Raw genomic sequence first — 20,222 nt, 5'->3', positions numbered from 1 at the left:
TCTTTAATTTTCACTTTTAACCCAACTACCCCCATGGTTTTTAAACGCTCATAACATTTTCATACGTTAATATTTTTTAAAATAAATGGCATCATAAAAACAAGCATTTTATTATCTTTAATTTGAGTATAATATTGCTATAGTTTACGAAGTAAAAAAAATTATGCAGAATTGCTTGTGGTTCGATTTTGATGGTTTTAGATTAAACCATTTTCCAACTTTACGCATTTTTTTGTCGCCGGAAATCGAAATTGAAATGTTTAAAATTAAAACCCAACTAAGTTGAACCACTGCCAATGATTAGGCTTCGATATAGTTTGTAATTCGATAATAAATTGAGTTTAAAATAAGAATTATTAATCTGTCTATACCTTCACTTCAAACTAAGCACCAACTAATACGTTACTTAAGAGAATCATAATATGAACAAATATAGCTTTGGTCACATAAATGATAAACCTTAATAGAATAAATAGAAGGCGAAATCATAACAAAAACAAATATTACAAAAAAAATCATACTGAAAATTGAACAAAATTAAGTTGTAATAGACGACTTTACTTGTATTAAATAAAACTTTGTTTAACTATATTTAACTATATATAATATAAATTATAAAACATATCTAATACTAAATAAGTAAATAATTAACATTTCTATATATGCGGTCAGCTCCGGTTTCAACTGTGAAACCAAACTAAAGAACGGTCTCACGATTTCAATAATGAACACTCATAAATTTGTTACATGATTACCAAAGTTTGTGTTTCCCGTTTCATCGCGCGGGCACCCTTCTAGTAATATTATATATAGAAAAGTGATGAATGACTATGAAAAAAGTTGGTTACAACTTTTAAGTGTAATTTAAAACCTAATATAAATAATATACTATCACACTAATAATTCAATTTATAATGAGAGAACCGCGGTTATCGTTTATATAGTTTGTTTAATTTTGTTATTTCAGTCCAAAAGTTTTAAAATTTGTTACTTTCGTCCATAAGGTTTCATTTACATTGCAATTTTAGTTCATAAAATTTCGTTTTGATTGCGATTTTGGTCCATGTGGGTTGTTAAAATATGTTATTTCAGTCCAAAATAAATTAACGAAATAGGACGAAAATTGCAATGAAAATGAAACCTTAGGGATGAAGTAACAAATTCTAAATTTTTGAACTAAAATAACAAATTTAAACAAAGCAATTGACGAAACCGTAGTTTACTCTTTTTTGATACACAAATATTTGGAACACATGCGTTTTGATTTTTTAATCAAGATTATTGTTTTTAACTTCTTAAATCTAAATCCACACTTTGATTTCTTTTTTACATTTCCATATAAATTTTATTAAATAACTTATTTTTATTGTAATTTAGACCTTATGGTAACATGATATCATTTTTGGAGGAACAAATATTCGATGTAATCCAATATTTGCAAATATAAATTTCCAAACATTTATATACCATGGCTGAGATTTTGAGAAACATAAAGGTAATGAAGAACGTACAAGATGAAGAACCCATCTTCCAAAACTCAAGACTTTATTATAACCCGAATCCGAACCGAAGTAAAGGTTTTTGGGTTTGATTTATGGGTTTCGAGATAACCCGAAAAAAACTTATAGTTTTAAAAGCACATATCTTTTTAGGTATATATGAGACTGTGGCCCTAATCGGCTATAGTCATTCCATCTATTATGGATCGATTGTTTATTGATAATTTATGTTTTCTATTTACGGAAGAAAATCATTAATTAAAGATTTAAAACCCGAAAAACAAAATAGAGATGCGGGGGATCAAACCCCATGCCTCTCGCATGCAAAGCAAGCGCTCTACCATTTGCGCTACATCTCCAACGCTGTTTTACATTACTCTAAACATAATAATTAAACTTATACAAGTTTTAATAAATGCCAACCACTTTATTGTTGTTATCTTCACTGCTTCCCCCCAATTGTTTCATTTCCCGCCTCCCGTCAACCAAACCCTTACTCTTTTTCTCTCCACTGTTGTTACCGTACAATTCGTTCGTTGCTGTATTCATTTGCAGGTCAATTCGCATATTCCGAATCTAATTTCGCATATTCGTTTTCAGATATTTTTTATGTTTTCATATAGTAGTGATTGAGCTTAGAGTATGCTTAGGTTTTCTATTCTAGAAGCCGATTTGCAGTATATTGATTTCGATTTAGACACCGTGCTTATTATTGTTATTGTATTTATTTCTAGCTGTATATTGATTTCGATTTAGACGCCATGCTTATTATTATTATTATTATTATTTCTAGCAGTATATTGATTTCGATTTAGACGCCGTGCTTATTATTATTATTATTATTATTATTATTATTATTATTATTATTAGCAGTATATTGACTTCGATTTAGACGCCGTGCTTATTATTATTATTATTTATTATTATTATTATTATTTATTATTATTATTATTTCTAGGTTTAGGCGTTCGGATTATGACAATATGAAGTGATTTTGTGATCGTTCATTGATAATTTGTGATGATTTCGATTTAGATGCTGTGCTTATGAACCTAATTTCCTGACGGCGTAGTAATTGAGCTTTGAGTATGCTTAGGTTTTCTATTCTAGAAGCCGATTTGCAGCGTAATGATTTCGATTTACACGCCGTGCTTATAAACATGTATTATATTGTTATTTATAGGTTTAGGTATTTAGAGGACGGTATGTATGGACACGTTCGGATTACGACAGTATGAAGTGTTACTTTGATTGTTATTTGATGATTTGTGAACACACTAGCGTATTGTATGCTTGCTACTGCAGGAAGAATTGAATTTGAACCTTTTGATTTAACCTAATTTCCTGCAGTTAAAAATTAATCTATGATACACTACTAGTCTCACATATTCTGAAGCTAATTACGCATGTTCTTTTTCAGATTTTTATGTTTTCAAATTGATTCATGACGGAGTAGTAATTTAGCTTTATGTATGCTTAGGTTTCCTATTTCTGAAGCTGATTTGCAGCATGATTTCGATATAGATGACGTGCTTATAAACACAGTATTCTTATAGGTTTAGTTATTTAGAGGACGTTTACGTATGAACAAGTGCAGATTTCGTCAATATGAAGTGATTTTGACCATTCACTGATAATTTGTAATCACACAAAACGATTTGATGAAATGTCAGCCTAATGAGTTCGATTTAGCGCCTTGAAGTGTCAGCCTATGAAGTGATTTTTGTCGTACTATTTCTAGGTTTAGTTATTTAGAGGCTGTTATCGTATGAACACGTTCAGATTTCGACAATATGAACTGATTTTATAGTCGTTCTTTGATAATTTGTGATGATGATACAAGTCATACAACACTATTTGATAAAATTTTAGTGTATGGAATAATTGAATATGAATCTTTTTGAAGCCGATTTGCAGTGATTGAGTTGAGTATGCTTAGATTTCCTATTTCTGAAGCCGAATTGCAGCGCAATGATTTCGATTTAAACACCATGCTTATGAACACGCATTATTTCTGGGTTTAGGTATTTAGAGGACGTTTACGTATGAATAAGTGCAGATTTCATCGATATGATGTGATTTTGTGATCGTTCATTGATAATTTATAATCACTCAAAACGATTTGATGAAATGTCAGCCTAATGATTTCGATTTAGACGCCATACTTCTAAACATGTACTATATCTAGGTTTAGTTATTTAGAGGCCATTATCGTATGAACACGTTCAGATTTCGACAATATGAACTGGTTTTATAGTCGTTCTTTGATAATTTGTGATGATGATACAAGTCATACAACGCTATTTGCTATTTGATGAAATTTTAGTGTATTTTTTAAGACTGCTACTGTAGAAACAAGGAAGAATTGAATATGAATCTTTTTTATTAAACCTAATTTCTTGATGGAGTAGTGATTGAGCTTTCAGTATGCTTAGGTCTCCTATTTCGGAAGCCGATTTACAGCATAATGATTTTGATCTAGACGTCGTGCTTATAAACGCAATATTTTTCTAGGTTTTATTATTTAGAGGGCATTATCGTATGAACAAGTTCAGATTTCGAAAATGTAAAGTGATTTTGTGTTTGCTTTTTGATAATTTATCATCACACAAAACTATTGGATGAACTACTACTGTAGGAAGAATTGAATTTGTACCTTTTTTATTTGACTAAATTTCATGTTTGCAGTTAAAAGTTAGCCTGCAATAGCTATGACAGCCATGGATGTTGAAACCGGGGCGATTCAAAGAAAACAATCCCTATATCAAGCCATGGTATCTTTTACTTTGATTTTTTATTTTATAAAATTCACTCTTTGTTTTAGGTTAAAATCTTAGTATTTATTTAGTACTCTCTATATATATTAACAGGATGAGATTTTTGAGATTCAAAAAGAGATATACAAGGGTCAACAATACAGCCAGATTTACTATATAAGGTTACATTTGATCAGAACTCTTATTTACTCTCTTCTTCCCAATTGGAAACCTCACTTGCTGGGTACATTGTTGTCTTTACTTACTGTGAATCCTGTTAAAAATCAGGGTTTATTGTTCTTATGATTTTCTGCTTCTTTAATGATGTAGTTTGTACGGTTTTGGGGCTAGAAGAAGGGAAAGAGTGCATTATTGTTGGAACACTTTATAAGCATATGAAGCTCAAACCTACAATTCTTAGTGAGTATTCACAAGAGGTATAAATTATGATAATCAGCACAATAAATCAACTTATCTTTTGTTACTTATCATTTATCATATTTGTAAGCTTATAATTCTTATTACGTTTTATACAGAGATCTGCAACTCCACTTGTAAGTCCTGATAATTTTGTGAACGCTGATGATACTTTGGTTCTTGAAGACGAAAGTGGAAGAGTAAACCTGAAAGGCAACGTGTTATCACCTTCTGTATATGTAACAGGTATGTATCAAGATAAACGTTAAGTTTTACTAGTTTAGAAGCACAGGATTTGTGTTTGATCTTCAAATTGTTAAACTATAGTACTATACTCATCTTTACTGTTGATATGTTTTATGTTGGTGTTTAAACTTTAAAGGCAATGTTGTTGCTTTACATGGAAAGGAAACTGGTGGAGGTGATTTTTTTGTTGAAGATATTCTTGAAGCTGGCTTGCCACCACAGTTGGATGTACCAAATAAATTAGGTATATTATTCGAACAAATAATCAATTTTTAAGATTAATCATTAATCACTTCTGCAAACTTTTTAGCAAAAAAGCTAAAATGCATAAAACTTTTTTATACAGTCAGATTCTTGTTTAATTAACAGGAGAAGACAAGTATGTTGTTTTAGTATCTGGATTGAATGTTGGCAGCAGCTCTTCTAACCCTCTTCAACTCCAGCTTCTTGTTGATCACATTACTGGTCATCTAGGAGATAAAAAGGTCCAATCCTTTTCATGTGGTCATCTAGGAGTAATAATGCCCACGGCAGTAAACTACTGGAGCCAGGATTGGTCTGGGCTTAACTTGTTTATCTTAATGAGCTGAAACATTGAGCTCAGCCTCGGCTCTTAAATAGCTAGACCCAGCTCGTTTATTTGAAAAGTAGTTTTATATTTTTTCCGCATATTGATTTAATAAAATGAAAAAAATAATCTTTTTAACATAAACATAATGCATAACTATTAAACTACAGAATATATACTTCATAACATTATTTTGGGCTATACTTCTGGGTTACAGATTATATATATTTAAATTTTGGGTGAGCTTTTTTCAAGCTTTTTATGAGCTAGTCACAAGCTGTGAGCTTTTTGAATAGCCCTAATAATATCTTTTATTCTTTTTCTATATTTAAACAGGAACAACACTCTGCGGCCCAAATAGTTCAAGTAGTTGTTGCTGGTAATTCTGTTCAAATTCAACACGGGCTTCTTACTGGGCAGGTAATGAAGCTATTTGACGCGATCAGCTTCACAATTTGTCACTCAAAAGTTTAAAAATTCGTAACATGATTATTATATATTAATTGCAGAATTTGGCCTCGAAGGACCAATCTAAATTATATGAACCAATTAAAGAGCTGGATATCTTTTTGACTCAGGTACATTAACAAATTATGTAAAATCATAAATACAAGTTAGCCCGATTATAATAATATTTTGTTTTATGCAGATTGCTGCAGGTATTCCTGTAGATATCATGCCGGGATACAACGACCCTGCAAACTTTGCTCTGCCACAGCAGGTTGTCAATTTATTATAACTAAATATTAGAAATAACACATATTTTTTTACATGCTGGTTTTTTGCAGTCTTTGAATAAGTGCCTGTTTCCTGGATCATCAGCTTATAACACGTTTAGGTCATGCACTAATCCTCATCTATTTGATGTGGACAATGTGAGGTAAGATATGAGATTCATAATACAAATTGTGTATTCATTAGAGATGTTTATTATGGTCCCTTTACTTATGAATGGATCAACCGGGTTGTGTTTGATCTATAATGGTTACGCCAAAAAAAATTGCCTAAAAAGAAACGGGTTATAATTCACCTGAAATGGCTTGTAAATGGACAGAATGAACATGAACGGAGCATGTTCGGTTAACTCTAATCAAACAAACGATCAAACACGGACAATTAAATGAATGGGGTTTTACTTGTTTGTGTTGTTCGTTAAGGAAATTAACATGTTCGTGTTCATTTTTATGTTTGTTCGTGCACAGTATAAACGAATGCTTGACGAACGTAACTGAGCTTAACCAATTTAAAGTAAATGCGAACAAGTACGTGTTGGGTCTAAAAAGTTATTAAAACTAGACTAAATTGTAATGAGCCTCAAAAATCAAATGAATATATTAAGAATGTAAACTAATGAACATAAATGAACGTGGACGAACACACATATACAAATTTGAATGAACAAACATAAACAAACATTCACGAACATAAATGAACAAACAAGACATGTTTGTTTGTTTAAACTAAATTAACAAAGTTTTTTGTTCACGTTCAATTGTTTATTAAACAAACGAACTCCCGCTAAACGGTTCACTGAATGTTCGGTTCAATTACAGTCCTGGTGTTTGATCTGAATCACTTTATCATAAAAGTTAAATTATTAGTGTATTAAGTGTTGTATTATATATAATTTTTGTAATTTGTAATCATATTTAACTCACAATTATTTATCACTTTAATTTTTTTAACAAGTATTTCAGGTCAACCCGACCTGTTTTGACCCATAATACAACCTTCACATTTTTCCGTATATATTTTTATTATTTATTAATCACAATTCCAATGAGTTTTAGATTTCTTGGAACATCTGGTCAAAACATTGATGATCTTAACAAGTATTCAGAAGCAAAAGATTCATTAGAATTTATGGAAAGAACATTAAGATGGAGACACCTAGCCCCCACCGCACCAAACACACTTGGTAACATATTATGTAACTTTTATAAAATTATATTAAAAGGTTCTTTTATTAAACTAAAATCTTGGTGTACAGGATGTTATCCCTTCACTGATAGAGACCCTTTCTTCATTGAGAGCTGTCCACATGTTTACTTTGTTGGTAATCAGGATAAATTCGGGACTCGAATAATAAAAGGTTTTTTTCGTTAAATTTTTACTTTTAAAAACATTTATTATTGAAAATTGATAAATTTTGTAATATTGGTAAAACTTTTATGCAGGATCAGAGGGTCAGGTGGTGAGACTTATTTCAATTCCGAAGTTTAGTGAGACAGGCGTTGCGGTTATGGTAAGACCTGTTTACATAACACTTGCATATATTATTTTGTTGTGCTTATCTACTTTATCATAATTGTATATATATAGTTCCTTTGGTTATAAAAGGGTATTCTGGTCATTTACTTTAAGCGTTAGACCCCAAATGTGTTACTTTTGCCTAACCACAGGGACCATTTGTGTAATCAACTCTAGCTATACATATAATAACATTTATTATGTAATTTTTTATTTGTTGTATGAAATTAAAGTTAGTTATAGTTACATAATAACAAGCTCGTTTAGCAACACAAGTCTAGTCAAGCTCTGTACATGAAGCTCGGGCTAAGGCTCAGGTTTGCTTTGTAAATGAGCTTCAGATTAGGCTCGAGCCTGTTTAAACTCAGCTCGATTCGAGCTTTTTCTCCCCTAGTCAACTAGTCAAGTATGTTACAAGAATTTGATTTCTATGATTTTGGCGTGTAGGTGAACTTGAGGAACCTTGAGTGCCACACTCTCAATTTTGGGGTTCAGATCAGCTCATAAACACGTGCGGGTAAAAAACTTTTAGAGCTTTAATGATGTATTATGTAGGTTAGCGGTTGGTTTACTGATGCATGTGATCAGTAAGAAGTTTAGACGCTGGTTTACGTGTTTTATAGCTGTGCTTGCCATATAATCACTTGCATGACTGTTTGATTTATTGTGGATTTTGGTTAGTCTCTTATTTTGTCTTCTTGATGTGAAAAAACTGCTCAATGGGTTGTATTTGTGACGTGTTGAACCCGGCTGATGTTCGGAATCTGTTTAGGCTGAATCTAAACATGTGTATATTGTGTTGGGCGGAACCTAAACCTTGTTTCGTCAACTACACTTGCCGCTAGGAAACAAGATATCGGGTTTGTCTAAAGAAGCACAGCCAACCCGACCGATCAGGTTGGCAGAGTGACATGGTATTTATCCAATTTGTGTATTTAACAAAGACAATTCTATGATTTAAGCTAGTTTGCCAAGCTTAAGCAAAAAGGTCAAAGTAAGCAATATGACAATATAAACACAGTAATATATTCTCATAAACCATTGTAAAACAATATTTCTCTCACACAATAAAATCATGTCTTTCCCATCACTTCTTCAATCAAATTAAACTCCATTTTCACCCCCTAATCATTCTTCTATTTTATTTCTTCTGTTAGCAAATAGTAATAAGAGTGCAAAGTAGTTTAGCCGCTCAGCAGTTACTCGAGCTTGGATCAATAAGATCAACCCGAGCCGAGATTCTCCGATGTCAAGCCAAGCATGAGCCTCAAATAGAGCTCGTTCAAGCTTGTCAAGTCTTAATAGTCGAGCTTAAGCTTGTTTAAGGTTTTTCTCAAAATAATTAAAGATGTATATAAACTAATTAACTAATAAACGAGTCAAGCACGAACCAACCCGAGCTTGAAAAGACAACTAACTTGCCAAGCTCGAGCTTTAGAAAAAGAGCTAGAAACGACCTAAGTTTGAGCTCTGGTAAGTCAAAACCAACCGAGTTCGAGCCTAGTCGAGCTTAGGTCGGCTCGGCTCGTTTTGCACCCCTCAATTTATTATTTTTTTCGAAATGACAACTTTCTTGTGTGTTAGACCACCCCACTCCCCAAATTTGAAAAGTCTCGTTGTCCCACTCTAGCTAGACTATGTTGCCTGAATTAGACCCATGCTGGCTTAAGAATTTGGCTTGGGCGTTCTCCCTAGAGAAACCTTACTGCCAGCTGCTATTTGACAGTTGTGCCGCCTTAATAGCAAGAGCAGAACTCTCTAACGTAACACACGGTGGGACGAAAACCCGGGTGGTTTCGGGATTCGAACTAACAACCTCTTAAGATGTAGCTCAAATCCTTCATTTCCACAATCTATTAAAAGTGGCACAAATAAAAATCGAACTTGGGTCTTTACCCAAAAACCCAAATGAGGATTTGCTCCCCTCAAGCACAAATCGAACTTGGTGTAATTAGGCGAGATAGCTTCTTGTTATTTCGTCGTTTTTATTGAATGATCGTTCAAAAAAGAGTTTCTATATTTAAATATAAAATAATAATAATAATAACAATAATAAACTAATAATAACTACTACAACAACAACAACAATAACTAGCTTTCGGTCCAGAAGACTTTAGTTTTATCTAGAGATTTTGAGTGTACTGACCAAAACCCGACTCTCGACTCGCTGTTTAGATTCTGGTTAGTACCAGCTCGCTTATTTACTGAAAATCTCATAACCGGAGTTCTAAATATCCGTTTGGATTGATTCCAGCTGCTATGTTCTCGGTTTAATTGGTGTCTCTAAGTTTCAGGTATGTTCGAATTAACTCATTTAGCGCGTTAAAAGTTCCTTTTCTTATTTTATATTTATTATCTCACAAACTCGCCTAAGTATTAAGGGGAGAGATCATTTCTCTCCTATTTTACTGTTTTTAAATACCAATAATAATAATAATAATAATAATAATACAGTCACCTGGCTCCTAACGGCTCTATTTCCATATTCTACCCACCCACCATTACCACCACACTTCCACCACTAACGGTCCTTTCCGATTAATATAACTCTCACTTCACAGTTCACACACACAGACACAAACACAAACACAAACTAATTTTCTCTCTGTATAACCATTTCCTTCTTCATCAACCAACAACAACAATGACAGACACCACCATTACCACACCTACACCTACAACCACCGTCCAACACCTCACCAAAGCCTCCTCCGACCAACTCCTCAGCAAATTCGCCGAATTAGATTCTCCGAATAATAACCGTACATCGAAATCACTCCGTTTGTTCAAACGACAGAAGCGATCTATCGCTCCATCGGCGGTGACTCGGCGTGAGAGTTCCGAGTTTGTATTAACGGAACGGAAGTCGCTGCTTCCGTCTGTGAGAAGATCGTCCGGTGCAATGAGGCAGTTGAAGGTCGGGAGAAGTCATTTTAGTGCGAGAAGTTTTATGAAAAGATCCATTTTTGTAACAATTGAGAAGGTACATTGTTACGAGAAATTCGTTTATTGTTTTATTAATTAATTTAAATTAATTTATTTATTATTATTTTAATGTATTTCGAGAAAACCTTATAAGAGTCAAAGCTCGGCTAGAGCGCTATGTTGTGTGAAACTAATATATAGAACCCTAAAATAGTAAAAAACTTACAAAATGCACAAAGCTCTATAAATAAACAAGCTTTGAGGCTCCGGCTTGTTTCGAGCTTTTTTATCGATCTAGTGAAGTTGTTTGTGCACCCCTATGCTCGAGTTTAATTTAGGATTAATTAGAAAGTATCACTATAATTGCTCTTGTGTTTGAGTTTAATTTAGGGTTTAATTGAGAAAGTATGCACCAAACTTGAATCAAATTTTATCATAATATTTTGATACAAACTCGACTTCTCCACGGGTGGGGTTTAGGGTTAGATCTAAGGTTGTTGAAAAGTCTCTTGAGTTTGCAGAAAATAAAGGATGCTGACAGGTCTAAGTAACCCAACATTCATTAATCCTATATAAGGTCTATTTATATGCTTATTTGCTCATGCTTATATGCCATCTCGAATTGGCTAATCTGAGAATAATAGTCCATCTCAATTTGGGCTAACTATGCTTGTTCTTGTTTATTTTAATTAATCAAATTTCCAGTTTCTATCATTGTTGTATGCATACCCTAATTTTGTTTTTGTTTTCTGTTTTAGACATGGCAAAGAACTCTTGATGGAGCATCAAAGGTGTTCATGGAGAGACAGTATAATCGGCATAAGAGGTTGCTAAGTGACACAATCTAAATAAACATTTTGCTGATAAATGTTGTTAACTGTGCTAAAATTATCAGGGATTCCGTCTTGAAGGTTTATAAAATATGGGATTTCGATTTTAATTTCAAATAAACAAAATTAGACATATTGTTTTATAGAACTATGAGACGGAACTCCTAATTAGTTTGTATTTTTTTTTCGTGTGAGATAAAAATAGACGTATTGTTTTATATTCATTCTTTTAATTATCTAGAACAAATGATTTATCATTCTTTTAATTATCTAGAACAAATGATTTATCATTTTTATACTTGTATCTTTGCAATGGAGTAAAACTGTTGTGTATAGATCAATCATCATATTATTATGTTTCAAACCTTTATGCTAGGAGTAAATGATGCAATGCGATCATGTATAGATTAACGGATGTTGGTTTTTATATGGATTAACGGATCAATAACTAACTATTTGAATCTTGTTTAACAATAAACACCAAACAACAATATACAACAAATAATAACTAAAGAAGAGAGCAGTGTTGTAAAAATCGCTAGTCGGACGGTGAGTTGAGTACTAGCGATTAATCGGGATTAATCGAGATTAATCATATCGGACTTTAATGTATAATTTTCTGTTTTATAAAACACATTTTGGCCGAAAATTGGCTGGAATATCGCTGGAAACCGCTGATTTTGGCCGTAATCTCACCGGAAACCGCCGATTTTGGCTAGAACCTCATCAGAAAAGGCCGATTAAGTTTGGTTAATCCTGATTTTGGGTGTATTTGACCATTGACCGATTAGCCCAATATTAATCAGTGAAGTGGGGACTAACGATTAATTGAGGACTAAACAGTCGGGATTTTTGCAACACCGGATGAGAGATTTTTTTTTTTGACTAATATCCCTTTTCATTGAAGAACAAACGATTTACAATGAAATGAAGTGACATGTAAACGGGCATCAGGCTGCGTTGTAACCCCCTTTTGAGAGATGAAAGTCTGTGGCCATCAGGAGGGCATGTTGACATGTTAACTACAAACTTAAGCCTTTTATTATGGCTAGTTGTTCTAAATTCTACTTATGCTTGTAAGTGTAGTGCTAAATGTATTCCTGATTAAGAAACTGAATGATCTAATCTACAATTTTAAAGAGTTCAGGGACTGGATCAGTATAAATGTATATTTTGAGGGCCATATATGTAAACATTCTAGGACTCAGATGACAGATAGGGTTTGGTCAGCTAATACAAGTCAGCTCACGGATGACCTGAGTTTTGCTGCCCCAAAAGATTTGGATAGAGACATCCATCTACCTCAATTAAACCAATCCCCTTGACTTTCCTCATTTTTGCATGTGAAGCCCTTTATGTAGTTTATATGTGTCAAAATGTCGAGTTAACTTCGTTTAAGGGCATTTCCGTAATTTAAAATATGCAACGTTATAATCGTGTTGGCAACTATCTTTTCACTTTTTAATAAAAAGTTCGTGATATTGTGATAACCCGCAAGGTTAAGATATTTGATAAGGAAAGAGAGGTAGAAAACAAAAACAATGTATTTACAATAATAAAGAATCAACAAATCTTGCGCACAAGTCACATGCATTCAATTTAGCGATAGTTACTTTACTCTATAGGTAAACATGTTTGGGTGAGATTAATTTCTAAATTATTTATCTAGTAAGTCTTACTTTGATAACTAAATACATAATTATTTTCAATGGAACTCTTCTTATTAGATCAGATTAAGAGGGAACTAATTGTCCTCTAGCAATATTTATTATTGAAGGGAAATGATATGCATATTATTTAAAAACAATACCTCGTATATTTCAATAATGAAAAATAAACTTTTATTCTTAGAATTTATATATATATAGGGTTTGGATCAAATACAAATGAAATTAACGTGCTAAACGTGAGAATCAAGTAGAGTAATTATATACACAAGTAGAGTAATTATGTAACTACATCATAGAGTAATTACGTAATTACTTTATGATGTAGTTACATAATTACTCTACTTGTGTATATAATTACTCTACTTGATTCTCACGTTTAGCACGTTAATTTCATTTGTACGTTAACTTTCCCCTATATATATATATATATATATATATATATATATATATATATATATATATATATTGTCAAGGTTTCATTGTATTGATTAAAAAAAATTGATTATCATGATTGTTAAACAAAATTAAAATTTACTATTATTATTATTATTCTACAATTGATGTTTTTATTGCTCAAAAGTGTGAAATAGTCATTTACACATCTACCCACTCTCGTAAAAATCCAATCTGCTAGTAGAAATCTGACCATTAGTTTAATGTTTTTTTTTTGGAAAAAGTTACATATATTTATATTTTTTAAAACTGTTTACAACATTATATGAAACCGATCTGATCAACGGACTAATAAAGAATCGAAAACGGTCTCACATTATTACATAATAAAAATAATTTAAAATTGTGAACTCTTGTATACATGAGGGGCCTTGGTGTATATAAACAATCCTTTTAAACCTTGTTGTGTTATTATTATGTTCCTCACTTTCATCATCCATCATTTTCTCCCTCTAGGCCACCGTGACGCCACCGACAACCACCGTAGCATTTATAAATTATAAACAATCTATTCCGGCGAACACAATATCCGGCAAAATTATAAGAAATTGGTTGAAGCAGAACTGACTGCTTTGCACTGTCTTTCTATGTAAGTTCTCCATATTTTATCAACTTAGAAAACATTTAATTATTACATAAAATGTGTGTGTATATATCTTATCGTACTCGGTATATCCACCAATAGCTTTAATAGGGTAAGCTGTAGACAGCCTTACCTCTAACCTTAGGAATAGAGAGTCTGTTTCCGTTGAGACCTCGGCTCGATAGTAGCTTTGCATCAAGCCTTGGTGCCCGATTAACCTTTCGCCACTTTTAACGTTATTTTCACGAGATTAGTAAAATAACGTTAAAATTAGTGCAATTTCACTTTTGCCCGTCCGAGGGTACACATATATATATGTGTGTATAGGGATGATTTCTTTTGAGAACCACTTTAAAGAACTCAACGTAACAATTTTTTATTTTTGATCTTTTTACGTATAATCGACTTTTTACACAGCTGTAACGGGCGTTTAAATTAACGTAATCACTGTACATCTTTATTCTTTCTCCTATTTAATTTTTTAATCAGAATTAATCTCAACCACATAATCTAGCATATTTAATTAAATGCGTGATTAAGAATAAGGTTCTTAAAACTCAGCAAAGTTCTCAAATCATCTATCCCCTATATATATATATATATATATATATATATATATATATATATATATATATATGAGATAACTAACCAAGAAACTTTTAAAAGTAAAAGATATACTCCCAGAGTACTCTCAGACTAGGCTGAGTACTCAGCAAGCAATTCCTGAGTATCTCTTACTAGACCGGTTACTCGAGACTTTCGCAACCATGTTTACATGAGTTTGGGTTCAAATTATTTTTAACTGGTGATTATATATCTTTTGTCAGCTGGACTTAAAATGAACAATTATGAATTTTGGTTTTTGTTTAGCAAACCTTTTCGTCACTATTATCTTCCATCTTAGGTTTTTTTTAAATACTATAATAAAAGGATCCAATTACAATAGAGATACAGGTAAGCGGGCAACAAGCTGCGCCGCAACCTCCTTTTGAATGACAAAACCTATCCTACTGAAAACAAAGTTATCGTTCTTCGGCGTCATTGAGTTAAAACCTTTTTAAAGAATTCACAAAGCTGTAACGCTTGGAGAAAATCGAGTGACGTTATAGGAAGTTAGGAACTATAGGTAGAGTAAACTGCGGTCTTCATCTTTGTTATTTAAATCCCTGGAGTTTCATTTTTGTTGCATTTTTCGTCTATCTCATTAACATATTTTGGACTAAAATGGCAAATTTTAAAAAAATCACCGGATGGCGAATTACAACGAAAATAAAACTCTAGGGACAGAAATTGCAAAATTTTAAACTCTAGGCACAGATCTTGTCATAATTAAGCATTCAATTATATAAATCCATAATAGTTTGTCATTTGGTATTATGAATATATGATTATAACTTATAAAATCAAATATATATGATTATAACTATATGTTTATATAACTCAGATTGGTGGATATAAGAGGGAAATGAAGGATGTTTTCTTGGGTGGGGAAGTTAGCATCAGCAGCATTATGGCTACCTTTAAGTCTATATGCCCGTATGAACAAGGATGACCCGTTGGATAATGACGACAATGATCCGCTCATATGGTCCAAGGATCTTGAAAAACATGCCTTCGGAGAGTTCTCGTTTGCGGTTGTGCAAGCTAATGAGGTTATAGAAGATCATAGCCAGGTGGAAACAGGTCAAAATGCTACATTTGTTGGCGTGTATGATGGTCATGGTGGTCCTGAAGCCTCACGTTACATTTGTGACCATTTGTTCTCTCATCTTATTCGTGAGTCGTCTTTTTCCCTTTTTGTACCTTCGCATTCCACTTTTGTTCACGGTCTGGTTCGGCCAGTTTTGACGAAAATTGTGATTCGAAACTAATAATTATTGTTTTGGTAAATGACAAATTGAATTGGCGGATTGGTTGGGTCGGCCAAAATAGCCATTTTTCATGGTTTTACATTTCAATATTAGACAAAAAAAATAATATATTTTTAACAAAAGTATAATATTGCATTAAATTTTAGAGTAAATTACACCTTTTGTCATTTAGCTACACTACAAATTTCAATTTTCGTCCTTAAACTAATAAAACGACATAATTGTCTTTGATGTTCAAACTTGTTTACACGTTTCTTCTTTCAAACTAACGGGCGCTGATTTTTTCTGTTAAGTTTGTTCTTTATACGCTAATTAGTGGAAATGACAGAACGTGTAAGCAAATTTAAATAAAGGACAAATTCTGTTATTTTCTTAATTTAAGTACGAAACTTAAAATTTGCTACATACTTAAAAGACGAAAAGTGTAATTTACTCTAAAATTCAAAAAAAAAACAAACTAATAAGTATCTAAAAACAAAAGGTAAACTGCGGTTTTCGTCCATGGGGTTTGTCCAAATTTGCGGTTTTAGTCCAATAGTTTCAAATTTGCGATTTTAGTCCCAATGGTTTCATTTCACTTGCAATTAAACCCGACCCCACTAACCCCGTTAAGTCTGGTCGTTAAACCCATCAGCTTGCCCCTCATGTGAGGGGTAGTTTTGCCCTTTCCCCCCAACTACACCACAGCCCCTCACGTGATGGGGCTTACGAATTAGGGCTATGGTTTATTTGGTAAGAAAAAAGACAAAACCGCCCCTCACCGTGAGGGCATGCTTATGGGTTTAACGACCAGACTTAACGGAGTTAGTGGAGTCGGGCTTAATTGCAAGTGAAATGAAACCACAGGGATTAAAATCACAAATTTGAAACCATACGACTAAAACCGCAAATTTGAACAAACCTCAGATACAAAAATCACAGTTTACTCAAAAACAAATAACAAGATTCCTTTGACCTAACAGTTAACACCATTATTTTAAATCAAACTTAAGTCATTTTCTAATTGTCATATTAAAATGAAATTGAAAAATGAATTTGGGTACATGTTGAGTGTTTTTTAATTTTTTGGTCAATGTTTACTTAGTATATAATGAAATTTCCTAATTTTATATTATAATAAATATAAAAATAATTAAAACCATTTCTGAAATTATTATATCAACAAGTTACATGTATTTCTTTATATCATCTTATTTTTAGTGCTTAACAATTTCCAACTATTCAAATACCTTTTTTCCTTATTTCAAACAGGTATTATTCATGAACAAGGATTAATATCCTTACAAGCCCTAAAAACCGCGGTATCCGCCACCGAAGATGGATTCCTAACGTTGGTTCGTAGAAGTTGCGGCATAAAACCATTAATGGCGGCTGTCGGGTCTTGTTGTCTAGCTGGATTAATATCTGATAACACATTATATGTTGCTAATATGGGTGACTCTAGAGCGGTTATCGGGAAATTAAATAAACGTAAATCGAATAAAATTGTGGCCGAACAAATAACTGAAGATCATAATGCGTGTATGGATGAAATTCGACAAGAGCTTGCACATGATCATCCTGATGATCCGCATATTGTTGTTATGAAACAAGGCGTGTGGCGGATTAAAGGCATTATTCAGGTTTTGTGTTGGACACGTTAAATGTTTGTCAATTGTCATGTTGCTAGAGGTGGTGAGGTGACATGACAGTTTTGCTTAAATGACGAAAGTGCCCTTCGGTTTTCTAAAAGATACACCGGTTTTTAACTTGTAACGTGTTGAAACGTTATCAATCAACTGCATTTGCCTTTTTAAATGTTTCACGGGCATTTTCGTCATTTAACAAACCTAGATACATAATCGGGACGACCTCCACTCGCTTAACTTACCAGAGCTCGGTTCGTTTCGAGCTTTATCTCAAAAGCTCAAGTTCGAGCTCAACTCGTTTAACTTACCAAAGTAGTTTTTCAAGCTCGAGCTTGGCTAGGTTCAACTTGGTTATTATTTATTATTAAATTTATATACATTTTAATGATAATTTTTATAACATGATATTTATTATTTATTTTTATCACATAAATTAGACATAATAATATTTACTATATAGATATGGATTTAATATATTATATAAATTTTATACAAAATAGGCTCAATACTCAATAGTTAGGCTCGAGCTCAATAAATGAAGCTCGGGCTCACGCTCGTTTATTAAAAAAAGCTTATTTTTAGGCTTGAGGTTGAGCTTATGTACGTATTAAACAACTTATTTTTACCCTCGAACTCGGGCTCGCTTATCAAACAAACTTATTATAACGCTCTAGCTCGTTTATGCTGGGTTTGATTTGAGCTTTAATGAGCTGATCTCGAGTAGCTCTGTTTGACCCGTTACCAAACCCGTCCAACTCACTCATTTTGCCACCTCTGCTTAGATTGTCTCACATTATGTCTATAGTAGTTTCATCATTTTGGCTTTTGATTTTAGGTTTCAAGAAGTATAGGAGATGCGTACTTGAAGAAACCGGAATTTGCTCTTGATCCATCTTACCCACGGTTCCACCTTCGTGAACCCATCCGACGACCCGTTTTAAGAAACGGGCCGTCTTTGTACACTAGAGAATTGAAACCTGATGACAAGTTTATTGTGTTTGCATCAGATGGATTATGGGAGCACATAACAAATCAACAAGTTGTTGAGATCGTTCACAATAATCCCCGATCGGTAAGTTAGTTATTTTTTTTTCTTCACATTTTTATCGTTCAATTATTTGTCCAACTTTTTGTTAAATATTAGTAAATTAGATGCAATGACAAAATTTATGCCATTACAGTATGAGTCGATTTGGGTCGGTTTTAGATCCTAACCAAAATTTTCCCTTATGGGATTTTGGAAACCTATGTTTTTGGTTAATTGGTTACTAACATTTTTTTGGTTTAGTTAACCAAAAAATGAATTTGGGCCTCTTGAAAATTGGGCCTTAAAAATGAATTTTGGGCTGCAATTATTGGGCTTGAAGTTTAGTTTGGTCACTTATTGTTACACATTTGGGTCTATTTTTTTAGGGTTTACCATTTAAACAAAAGATTGTTTCACATCCATTTCGATTGCGATATTCGGTTTGGTGATGACTGACGATTACATGTATAACTAAAACCGTACTGTAAATTAGTTTTCTAAAAGAAAAATGCACCAAACCGTCTGTTTCTGTTTGGATTGGTTATGTTGGTTACTTCGGTTCTATATTCGTTAAGAATCTAATACACCTACAAAAGTTATATTATTTCAGTAATAATCTTACCTTTTGGATTCTCTGATTTAGCTGTTTTATACCCAAATTTCGCCCCGTTTGACCCTTTAACATATAATAATCCAAATCGACACATTTAAACGATGCTCGTATTTTTCTTTGAGTAGGGAATTGCGAGAAGGCTTGTAAACTCAGCAATAAATGAAGCTGCCCGAAAAGCGAAAAGGAGGTATGACGAGGTGAAAAGGATGGGAAAAGGTTTTAGGCGTGCGGTGCACGATGATATCACCGTAGCCGTCGTTTTTATCGACCAATGCATAAATACAGACATCGATGAGGTGTCGATGCACGGGTTCACCAACTCGACCACGAAATCGGTTTTTAGCACCTTGCAAGGATTAAAAAGTGGTGCATGATATAAGCACACAAAAGAGAGAGTTTTGGGGTGAATCTTAATTGTTTTTAGGATTCTAACAAAGGAAATGTCTTGATCTTGAATTAAACAATTTGTTAACTACACATTTGAATGGTTGTATGTTTGAATAAATAAAAATCATAATTTTTTTTTATAAATTAAGTTTAGGGATTTTTAAATTTCATATCTAAACTTTCAAAATATATAAATTTTCAATGTTGCTAAAAGTATAATTTGCAAAGTTGTCTATATATATAACTATAAGTAATTAACTAAACATGTTAAAATGCCTAGTTTTATTTGATGAACCAAACAAACAATACCAAAATATATTTTTTACATCAATCGACACGTATCCTCCTTCTGATTAAAAACCCTAAAACATGAGTTTGAAACTAGTAAAACTTAACGCCGTTAATTTATTTTTAACGGAGGTCCAATGAGAAAAAAAATTAAAAGGTGAGACCTCCGGCAGGAATATTTTCACCAGGTGTCTCTGTGGGTATTGACGGA

General features: G+C 32.8%; 3 protein-coding genes across 3 annotated transcripts; all 3 read left to right on the top strand.

The window, feature by feature from the left end:
- The first annotated feature begins 1,951 nt into the window (after nucleotides 1-1,951).
- LOC143592922 (DNA polymerase delta small subunit) lies at nucleotides 1,952-8,405 on the top strand. The gene is made up of 15 exons (XM_077072701.1): nucleotides 1,952-2,054; nucleotides 4,188-4,273; nucleotides 4,370-4,499; nucleotides 4,586-4,692; nucleotides 4,792-4,918; nucleotides 5,055-5,162; nucleotides 5,288-5,403; nucleotides 5,823-5,906; nucleotides 5,996-6,064; nucleotides 6,136-6,207; nucleotides 6,275-6,366; nucleotides 7,277-7,404; nucleotides 7,477-7,578; nucleotides 7,664-7,731; nucleotides 8,184-8,405. Exons 2-15 carry the CDS (start codon nucleotides 4,211-4,213, stop codon nucleotides 8,241-8,243), a joined length of 1,326 nt encoding a protein of 441 aa, XP_076928816.1. The 5' UTR covers nucleotides 1,952-2,054; nucleotides 4,188-4,210; the 3' UTR covers nucleotides 8,244-8,405.
- Nucleotides 8,406-10,350: 1,945 nt separating this feature from the next.
- LOC143592921 (uncharacterized) lies at nucleotides 10,351-11,522 on the top strand. Its single transcript, XM_077072700.1, has 2 exons — nucleotides 10,351-10,719; nucleotides 11,420-11,522. Exons 1-2 carry the CDS (start codon nucleotides 10,381-10,383, stop codon nucleotides 11,507-11,509), a joined length of 429 nt encoding a protein of 142 aa, XP_076928815.1. The 5' UTR covers nucleotides 10,351-10,380; the 3' UTR covers nucleotides 11,510-11,522.
- A 4,132-nt stretch (nucleotides 11,523-15,654) lies between these two features.
- LOC143592919 (putative protein phosphatase 2C 68) lies at nucleotides 15,655-19,838 on the top strand. Its single transcript, XM_077072699.1, has 4 exons — nucleotides 15,655-15,973; nucleotides 17,320-17,690; nucleotides 18,532-18,768; nucleotides 19,462-19,838. Exons 1-4 carry the CDS (start codon nucleotides 15,670-15,672, stop codon nucleotides 19,708-19,710), a joined length of 1,161 nt encoding a protein of 386 aa, XP_076928814.1. The 5' UTR covers nucleotides 15,655-15,669; the 3' UTR covers nucleotides 19,711-19,838.
- Nucleotides 19,839-20,222: the final 384 nt, after the last annotated feature.

The sequence above is a fragment of the Bidens hawaiensis genome, unplaced genomic scaffold, assembly GCF_021521415.1.
Source record: "Bidens hawaiensis isolate Kalapana, Puna unplaced genomic scaffold, B.hawaiensis_p1.1 tig00041409_1, whole genome shotgun sequence".
Classification (NCBI taxonomy): Eukaryota; Viridiplantae; Streptophyta; class Magnoliopsida; order Asterales; family Asteraceae; genus Bidens; species Bidens hawaiensis.
Note: the sequence above shows the minus strand (reverse complement) of the source record. Positions and strands in the feature narration are given on the sequence as shown.